General features: G+C 44.9%; 1 protein-coding gene across 2 annotated transcripts; it reads left to right on the top strand.

Annotated features, from left to right (window-relative positions):
* The first annotated feature begins 223 nt into the window (after window positions 1–223).
* LOC120655926 (copper transport protein ATX1-like) lies at window positions 224–2369 on the top strand. Of its 2 annotated transcripts, none has more exons than XM_039933913.1 (3): window positions 224–560; window positions 1315–1390; window positions 1830–2369. In XM_039933913.1, exons 1-3 carry the CDS (start codon window positions 549–551, stop codon window positions 2096–2098), a joined length of 357 nt encoding a protein of 118 aa, XP_039789847.1. In that variant the 5' UTR covers window positions 224–548; the 3' UTR covers window positions 2099–2369. The 2 variants fall into 2 exon arrangements, with proteins under 2 accessions (XP_039789847.1, XP_039789846.1); XM_039933912.1 differs by having other exon boundaries at window positions 398–560; window positions 1303–1390.
* Window positions 2370–9265: the final 6896 nt, after the last annotated feature.

Raw genomic sequence — 9265 nt, 5'->3', positions numbered from 1 at the left:
CGAAGATGCCGCCGCCCACGCAGGGGCAGGTCAGGCAATGCGATCCCTGATCAGGGTCGGAAGATATGGAGTACAACCACAACGACGGCTGCCAGCGATCGTAACCACAAGTCCGCAGTTGTACTGCACAACGCAAGCCGGGGGGCGCGGTGTACTTCCGGTACTAGCGTACTACACGACGAGCTCTGGGAGAGAGGGGGGCGCGGGGCAGGTTAGGCCGGGCATCTTGGGCACCAGCAACAACCAACCACTGTGCCTTTTGAGCTTTCGATCTCGCCCTCATCATCCCAGCTGCTTTGTTCGTCTCTGGTGCGCGTCCGTCCAACCACTGACACACCACGGGTCGCCGGCTAATGCTTTCTTGCTACGCCCCCGCTCCCCCCGGCTATTTATGGAGCCCCTGATCCATGAAGCCAGGGCACACGCCGACGCCGATCGAGCTACCTCCCACCGACATCTTGCGGAGTTGCAGTCCTATCTCTTCCGATCCGTCCCGCCCGCCGCCGCAGCTTGGGATTAGTTCTTCTCCGCGCGGAGATCCGTGAGCCATGGCTGCTGAGGTAATAACCAATCTCCCTGCATCGGATCCTCCCAAAGCAATATTTAGTTTTAGCAATTGTTGGGGATGGGTTTTCGATTCGCAAGGATTGCAACGGGAGCACATCAGCAAGCTATAAAGCAAGGATATGATTTATCGCCTCATGATCTGAGCTTCAGATGTAGAATGATGCATTGAAGTTTCTAGTATTTGATTGTTGGTACCCAGAGCTAGCTAACTTCGTCATTCAAATACAGTATGCCATGATGTCATTCAAATACAGTATGCCATGATGTTCAGTTGTCGTCTGTAAAGTTTTTAAATGATATTTTTTTATATTTGAATTACTAAACGTAGATTAATCACAAAATAAATTACAGAACTCGTCAGTAAATCGCGAGACGAATCTGATGAGTCTAATTAATCCGCAACTAAATATTTTTTTATTGTAGTATTACTGTAGCAATTTAGCGTCTAATTACGTTCTAATTATGTTCATTAGATTCGTCTCGCGATTTACAGGCAAACTGTGCAATGCGTTTTTTATTTCGTCTAGATTTAGTCTCCATGTAAGTGCCGGAAATTTTTTTTGGAATTTTGATTTTTAGAACTAAACACGGCGATGATGTGTTTACTTGTCTGATTATCTTCATTTTCTCTGTGCTCCAGATGTGCAAGGACATTGGACCCCTGATTTCCTTTATTGCTGGCGCTATATTCGAGAGCTTAATTATATGATGTTTTCTTGGTCTGATTATCTTCAGTTGACCATGCAGACTGTTGTCCTCAAGGTGGCTATGTCATGCCAGGGTTGCGCCGGGGCGGTCAGGAGAGTGCTCTCAAAGATGGAAGGTTAGGTTTTTTTTTTCCCTCACATCAACTTGAGTAGCATCTCTTAGGTCAGTCTCAATGGGAGTGTCATCGATACAGTTACCAAGACTGGAAATTTGAGAACTGTGCAAGTGAAGTGTCATGGTGATGACACTCCTCTCACATTTCATGACACGCATCTCTCATCTCTCCTTATACTATTGGTATATGTTAGTAAATTTAATGTCCATGACATTCTTATAACACTCGCATTGAGATTGGCCTTACCAACAAAGCCTAGCTAGTTGCCTGCTTGCCTGCACAAAGGAAAACTCGCCAGTAAATTGGTCAACTGATCCGAGAGCACAAACAACCCTAATCTGTCAAAATGTTAAAATCTGTATGTAGTACCATACCACCAGCTTAGCACCCATGGATACAAGTGATCTGCAGCTAATAATGCTTGTTCTTCTGGAATCAGGAGTTGAGACCTTTGACATAGACCTCAAGGAACAGAAGGTGACAGTCAAAGGCAATGTCAAGCCTGAGGATGTCTTCCAGACGGTTTCCAAGTCCGGGAAGAAGACCTCCTACTGGGAGGGCGAAGCCACAGCCCAGGCTGCTCCGGCTCCAGCAGCAGAAGCAGCTCCCAGCACTGAGGCAGAAGCGCCTGCCGCGGAGGCTGCACCAGAGAGCACTCCAGCCGAAGCTGCTGCACCAGAGATCACCCCAGTCAAATCTGACGCTTGATCGTCACATGAGATGATGTGACCCCAAAACCTTACTCTAGAACTAGCTGGGAAACCGAGTCTTGTGTGGTTTGCATCATGTTGTTGCCACTCTAGCAAGTGATTGCGAATTATAGAATAAATGATAAAACCCAGTGTGTGCTTGCGTGTGATTTCAAGATGAACACATCCCTTGCAGGATTGTTGTTCACTACATTTTACATTTACCTTACCATTGCTTACGAGATCCCCCAAAAAGGATCTTGGACGAGTACAACCCATGTTAAACCTCATAGCTTGTGACTTCTAGATTCTAATATGATCTTTCGATGATAATACATTATGTTGACCGGTAAATAACTCACCTTATTGAATCCAATGTTTGCTTGTTCGCAAAAATTATCAGGTTTGTTTAATTATTTATTTCTTTCTTTGAGAGTAATGGTTTACTTAATTTCAAAATTGTAAAATGATGCATTATTCCAATGGCTCACTTTCCTTGGTTTAGAAGACATGGGAGGGGAAAATGCCTAGCGACATTGGCTGTTTGGCAATTTGGTGAAAAACACAGTAACATGGTCTAAACGAAATGGTTTATCAATTATTTGCCAACCTGAGAATGAACATATGGTATATTCATTGCAAAGAGTTAATAAGTCTCACCAACTAATACAATGAGGTATATAACGTATTTAAAGTGGATATATAGCTGGATAAAGAACAATTCTTTTATAGTTAGAGCTAGAAAGTTCTTTCTAGTTACCTTTTTTTCTGAGCAGGTTTTTTCTAGTTACCTGTGTTATTTGGCTGGTGTTGGTTTCACCAGCATTTTCTTATGTTTGATTTGTATAAACTCATATGCTTTCAATAAAAACAGCGACCCTCTCTTTTCTTAAAGAAGGAACTCCTGATGAATTTTCTGCCACAATTCACAAGTATCATCAACTTTAATCAGGAACATGTCAAAAACACAATATAACAAAAACACAGTGCCGTTGTCGTAGCTAGGGATTCAATAATTTCAGAATCATTACTGGAGTGCAGTGTTCATGGAAGTATAAATTAATTAACCTAATTTTTTATCAACCGAAAGAATGTTGCGCTTCTTAAAATTTTCACCATCACTCTATCAAGGTGGGGACCGCAGGGCACGCACACTAAAGTTCGCCGCCCTCAGTTTCCCCACCTACAAACCCTAGACCCGATCTATTGGGAGCTCTAAGAGCGACGGGAAGCAACGCGGCCTCTGCACCTCACCGTCCCGCCGCCTCTGTGCCTCAGCTACGACACCTTCGACCCTGACCTCGCCAACCTTTATGCCTCTACTCTGGCCGACTTCGGCCACAACTGCAATGCCATGGCATCCGTTAACCCCAATGGTTGACTCTTCTACCTCTCTCTTAGATGTAAAACTCATGTTGTTTTACCAAAATTAGTAAACATAACCCACTGATCCACCACTAGTTGATCCAGTTAGTTTAACATTGGCATCAGTCGCCTTCTAGAGCATGGATCTAGTCTAGGGTAAAGAATTTAGAAGGAGAAACAAACGATTTGATTCAAATCGAAGAAAAGAAAACCCTAACCCTAGAAAGAAGAAAGAGGTGGCGGGGCTCACCTGGGCCTTGCAACCGCCACAACCGCTAGCCATCACCATGCGGGAAAGAACCACTCGAGGCGCTGTTGATGGTCTAATTTGACCCGTTTTAACCGTCAACTCCGGCATGAAAACCATGCATAAAAGTGTAATAAGTGGTAGCTTAGGATTAAATATTAACAAATTCCACAGATGCTGGTTTGAGATTTTATGCGGATGAATTTAAGCTAAATTTGGAGTTAGATGGCAGGTCATGATCCAAGGTACAACTTTTCAGCAAATCAAAAGGCAATACATGTCATCACATGGATCAAAGGGCCCACCAGAGCAGAAAATCCGACATGTCAGAAGCTTAGGCAAGTGCCAAGGCTATTGGGACCCACCAGGAAGCTTCCTGGCTAAAGGCGGTGGCCAAAGGTGGGGCCCACCAGTTGGCCGACCCCACTGGTCGGCCGACCGGTGGGTTCCACCACCGACTTTCAGCCTTGGCCAGCAGCTTCCTTAGGTCGGTTCGAGGTGCCTCCCCTGCTGCAAACGCCGGATGAAGACCCATTTACTCCTCCCTATAAATATGAGAGGGAGGGGGCAAGAATAGAGACACACATCACACACCCCTTCACTTCATTTTTCTATTAGAGCTAGGGAGTTCTCCTTAGGTGCTTAGGCAGTCTAGGAGGTCAGGAGAAATAGGGAGAGAGTGAGGAGAAGCCGGAGGAAGTGCCGGACTTGTCGGCACTCTTCTCCGCTTGTACCTCGATGGATACTTATTGGTCTGAAGTGTTCGTGACTTATTCAGTATTCATAATATCATTTCAAATTCAGTTAGTAATTTTGTGTTGTTTATTGGATTGAGTGGCTACTAGAATAATAGTAGTTTGCTCTAGTCTAAGACTCCCGATAGAGACGGATGCTCTTGGCCAGGACTAGAGCTAGTAAATGATAGTGTAGGTGTGGTGCCTAGGCTAGACTTTACCATTCGATTGTTGTTCCTCCCACGGTTTGTAGAGATAGCATGCACATGGTGACAGCCATGTTTAGTGCCATCGTAATCCTCCACGTTCAGTTGCATGATAGCAGCCTATGCCAGAACTTCTGGTCTTACCTGGCGAAGCTGGCGCCCGACGTAAACAGCTGATTCTTAGTCTGATCTTACCTTGAATCTGAATAGTCCTCTCTATCTTGATCCTACCGGTGTTGTGTCCTTGGATGAGCCTGAACCTTAGATATCGTACTCACATTCCATTAGATTCGATAACCCTTAGAATATTCTGTGGTGAAAGCTGCAGCGGTATCCATACGCTTGCGGATTCTTTCGTGAGGTTCAGTATACCCATGTCGGCAGCTTGCTGGCGCCGTTGCTATTTAATCTAGTAGCGACGTTAGGAAACGCCAGAAAGTTTTCTGGCACCGTTGCCGGGGAACGACAGGTACTTTATCTTCTGACTCATCCTTGTATCCTCCTCATTTTCCTTGGTTTCTATCTCTACCCCCGCTACCCATGGAATAGCTATCCCTCACCAGCTCTCTGCACCCAAGAGCGAGTTCTATGAGCCACCTTCACCTTCTGACCCAATTCGCACATCCAGCTATGAACTCAGCTCAGGCTTTATAGCCTTAGTTATGGAAAATTCCTTTTCTGGGAAGGATTCTGAGAATCCCTACCATCATCTGCGTGAAGTTGAACAAGTGTGCTCATGTCTGAAAATTTCGGGCATGACACACGAGACTCTTAAATGGAAGTTGTTCCCATTCTCTCTTTCGAAGGATGCGAAACAATGGTCTCGTATAGCAGGAAGCGTATACATGGGAACTGGATTGAACTTCGGGGCAAATTTTGTTTCACGTTCATTACGCTTCCATGTATTTTTGCTCTGCGGGAGGAAGTTTTGACTTTCCGCCATAATGAGATGGAATCAATCGGTGTAGTATGGGTCAGATTTACCTTATTGGTTCAATCAGGTCCTGACTTGTCCTTGCCTGAGTATTGTTGCTTCAACATTTCTATACGGGACTTGACAAGGAGTTTGCACACCACCTCAATATCACTTCTGGAGGCTCTTTTGCCTAAGGGAAGGGAAATCCTCGACAAAATCTTGGATAGAACCTTCTTTGTTTGCGTGCATGAACCATCCTCAGTATAACTCGAGTTGCGTCAAGAGGAAGTTTCAACAATCGAGTCTGAATAACTAGAAAGCCAATCCGTAGATTCGACTCCTGAACTTAAACCCGAGACACCAGAGGAAGAGGATCCTCGACCTCTGCCGTTTCTCCATAATTTCGAAGAAGATCTCTTTGAAGACTTCGGAAACACCTCGAATTATTCCTATCAGATACGACCACAAGTCCCTGTCACTCCCTTGGATCCCTCCGAGAAGGAATACCTCCGCGACACCATAAACGGGCTAACAATAATGATGAGCAAATGGCTGAAAGAAGGAGAGTTGTCCTCAAAACCCATTCAGATCAATTCCCCCTCTTCACCCCTCAGTTACCGCATCAAAAATCAGGACATGGATGTTCTTTATAATCCCATCGTCAGAGCCAATCTCATATCGGATGAATTTGCGTTAGCCTTTTTGGGTGACGAAATTCTAGCTCCGATAGAACAGAAGCTTAAAATATCCACCGGATCTCTCATGAGCAGCTATGGGGTGATTAAAAATGTGTCTTTAAGACACGATGATGTCAGGGTCGTTCTGGATATCCATGTTTTTGAGGATCTCAACTTCGATTTCCTCATAGGATATCCCATTAAGGTACACCTTAAGAATGTTCCGGATTCTGGAACCCTTAACATCAAAATCCGGAAAGAATCTCACTTTGTCCCAATTACTCGGTCATCGAGTCATGCGACAAAGAAATTTCCCGCTATTGAGCCACTTGAGGAAGTCCTGGCAGTCTCAGTTTTCGACTCACCAGAATCGGCTCTCGAGAGAGATGCTAAATATTTTGATGAGAGAGAGGACATTGAAGATGAAACTCTTGAACTCCCCAAGTTCAAGAAACCATCACAACCTCCAGTCGAGCTCAAGCCTTTACCTTCTGGGCTCAGATATGCCTTCCTAAATAGTGATGTAGAGTCTCCCATGATCATCAGTGACAAACTTTCGGAAGAAGACACAACCAAGCTCATCACTATTTTAGAGAAGCATCGACCTGTTTTTGGCTACACTCTTCAGGATCTCAAGGGCATCAACCCTGCTCTTTGCACACACCGAATCCCTCTTGATCAGGACATAGCACCTTCTAGGGAACCCCAATGAAGGTTAATCAATGCTATGAGGGAGGTGGTGAAGAAAGAGGTCCTTAAGCTCTGGCATGCTGGGATCATTTATCATGTCCCGCACAGTGAGTGGGTGAGCCCCGTTCAAGTTGTGCTCAAGAAAGGAGGCATGGTGGTGGTGGAAAACAACAAGAACAAGCTAATTCCATAACGTATCATCACAGGATGGAGGATGTGCATTGACTACAGAAAACTCAACAAGACCACAAACAAGGATCACTTCCCGCTGCCTTTCATTTACGAGATGTTAGGACGGCTAGCGAAGCACTCCTATTTCTGTTTCCTTGATGATTATTCTGGTTACAATCAAATTCCCATCCATCCTGATGATCAAAGCAAGACAAAGTTCACATGCCCATATGGAACCTATGCCTGTAGGATCAAGAACACCGACTAGAGGGGGGTGAATATGCACTTTAAAACTAAAATCACAAATACTAGAGAAATTTAATTAGTAACACAAGAGAACCCTATGTCATGCTACAACTATGCCTAGTTTGGGTTTGCAACCTAGGATGGCAAGATACAATTCAAGCTCTAGTAAAGTAAAAATGCTTAAGGTAAATGCAATAATTAAAGAGAGCAAGAGGAATAACCGAGCTTGGCACAAGAATTTTTTTTGTGGTGTCGATGACTTGCCGGTCACTCCTAATCCACATTGAGGTGGTGTCGGTGTTTACAGCCAAGCCTGCCTAGGGATACCCTTAGCAGTTAGGTTTGTAGGTAGGGATCGACTGCTCTGGAACTCGATGGTACAAGGAACACAAAGATTTAGACAGGTGGGGGCCGCGAGTTGCGTAATACCCTACATCCTGTGTGGTTGTTTGTATTGCCTTAGGTGTTGATATGTTTCGAGGGGGTCCCTGCCCGCCCTTATATATCCGGGGGGACATGGTTACATGGAAAGTCCTAGCCGAGTACAGTTGGAGCCCTACACCACAATCGGGTAGTTTCTTTTGTACTGCAGCTAGTTCTACGCCTATTCGGGTAGTTACAAAAGAGGTAAGGTACATCCATAAGCTATTCTTTACTCTAGAACATTCTATGTCTATAAGCAGTCCCGTTGCCCCGGGTCTGACAAGCCCCCGAGCTCTTTGTAGCCGAGTCCTGCAGGCGTCGAGTACTTCAAGTAGTCAGAACATCCTTCTGGTTCCCTCTAGGTCTTCCTTCAGATACGTCGAGTAGTCTTCCAAGTACTTCCAGTTGCTTCGAGGCTGTGAGGTGCTCAAGCCCCGAAATCTTGATCATATATGGTGTGCGAAGTTCTTGCGCTCCATATGGAGTAGCCCCCGAGCCTTAGGTTGAATCGCAGAATCAGGCTGAGGGTCACTTCAGTCTTTTTCCTTCATTAATTTCCAAAAAAATTGAAAAATAAATCTCTGATGCACATATCCCGCAGCCCCCGAGCCTTAAATCAAAATCCCCTATTCTGCGGGTAGCCCCCGAGCAAAGATTTGGAATTAAGGATCTAAGATGTGACATCAGATTTTATTCTCCAGAATATCTGCAGGATTAATCAGATTCGGTATCCGAAAAGACCCCTTTTTCGGGTAAAAAATCCTAGAAAAATAATTCGATTGGATACGCCACACTGATTGCACCCGAAATATCCTCAGAAATAAAACCCGGGATGTATATCTCTTTACTATGTGTTCACATGGGACTGTACTGTGTGGAGAATCTGCATTATTACATCCGTGAATGCTGCCACTGTAGCTTCACGGGTTGTCCTCCAGTAGGGTCCCTTGTGCTATAAAAGGTAGGTGAAAGGCCACTAGCAGAAGCACCAATATTCAGAAGCTATGGCTTACATTTGGAGTTCTTGCTCTCACCCTCCTGAAGTTTGTGTAGTCCTTTCAAACAAAAGATGCTAGAAGAGAACTTGCGAGAAGTCCCTGCTACCTCATCCTGCAACCCTGCTTCTCTTGACGGATCCATGCTGGACATCATGTCCTTACATATTCCAATGAGGCAGGTTCTCTGTGGACTGGTTGAGTCTTGTTGTGTCACATCCTTGGGGTTGCCTGTTTCTGTGTGCCCAAGAACTGACATCTCTAGTAAGGAAACTTAATCTTGTCACAATGTATTCAGGGAGAAGGAGAAATTTCTCCGCAAGATGCTACAAGAGATCTTACGAGGTAATTACTATAATATGCCTCCAAACTCTTGAAACTTTTCTTCCAGAATACGAGTATCATTATTCCCTTGAAGGGAATAACAAGTTTGTACTTTGTCATGGTCTTGGGGCGATCTAGCTGCAGCAGGCCTCGACTAGAAGCTCCAAGAGATCCAGGCGGTGTGCATGCAGG

This window comes from Panicum virgatum, chromosome 1N (assembly GCF_016808335.1).
Source record: "Panicum virgatum strain AP13 chromosome 1N, P.virgatum_v5, whole genome shotgun sequence".
Lineage (NCBI taxonomy): Eukaryota > Viridiplantae > Streptophyta > Magnoliopsida > Poales > Poaceae > Panicum > Panicum virgatum.
The sequence above is the reverse complement of the archived record's forward strand: the minus strand, read 5'-3'. Positions and strand labels throughout refer to the sequence as shown.

Bases quoted from the DNA above. Each gene is read 5' to 3' on its own strand.
- LOC120655926 (XM_039933912.1), top strand. The intron at 1,391-1,829 runs GTTAGGTTTTTT...TTCTGGAATCAG, and splicing joins AGTGCTCTCAAAGATGGAAG to GAGTTGAGACCTTTGACATA.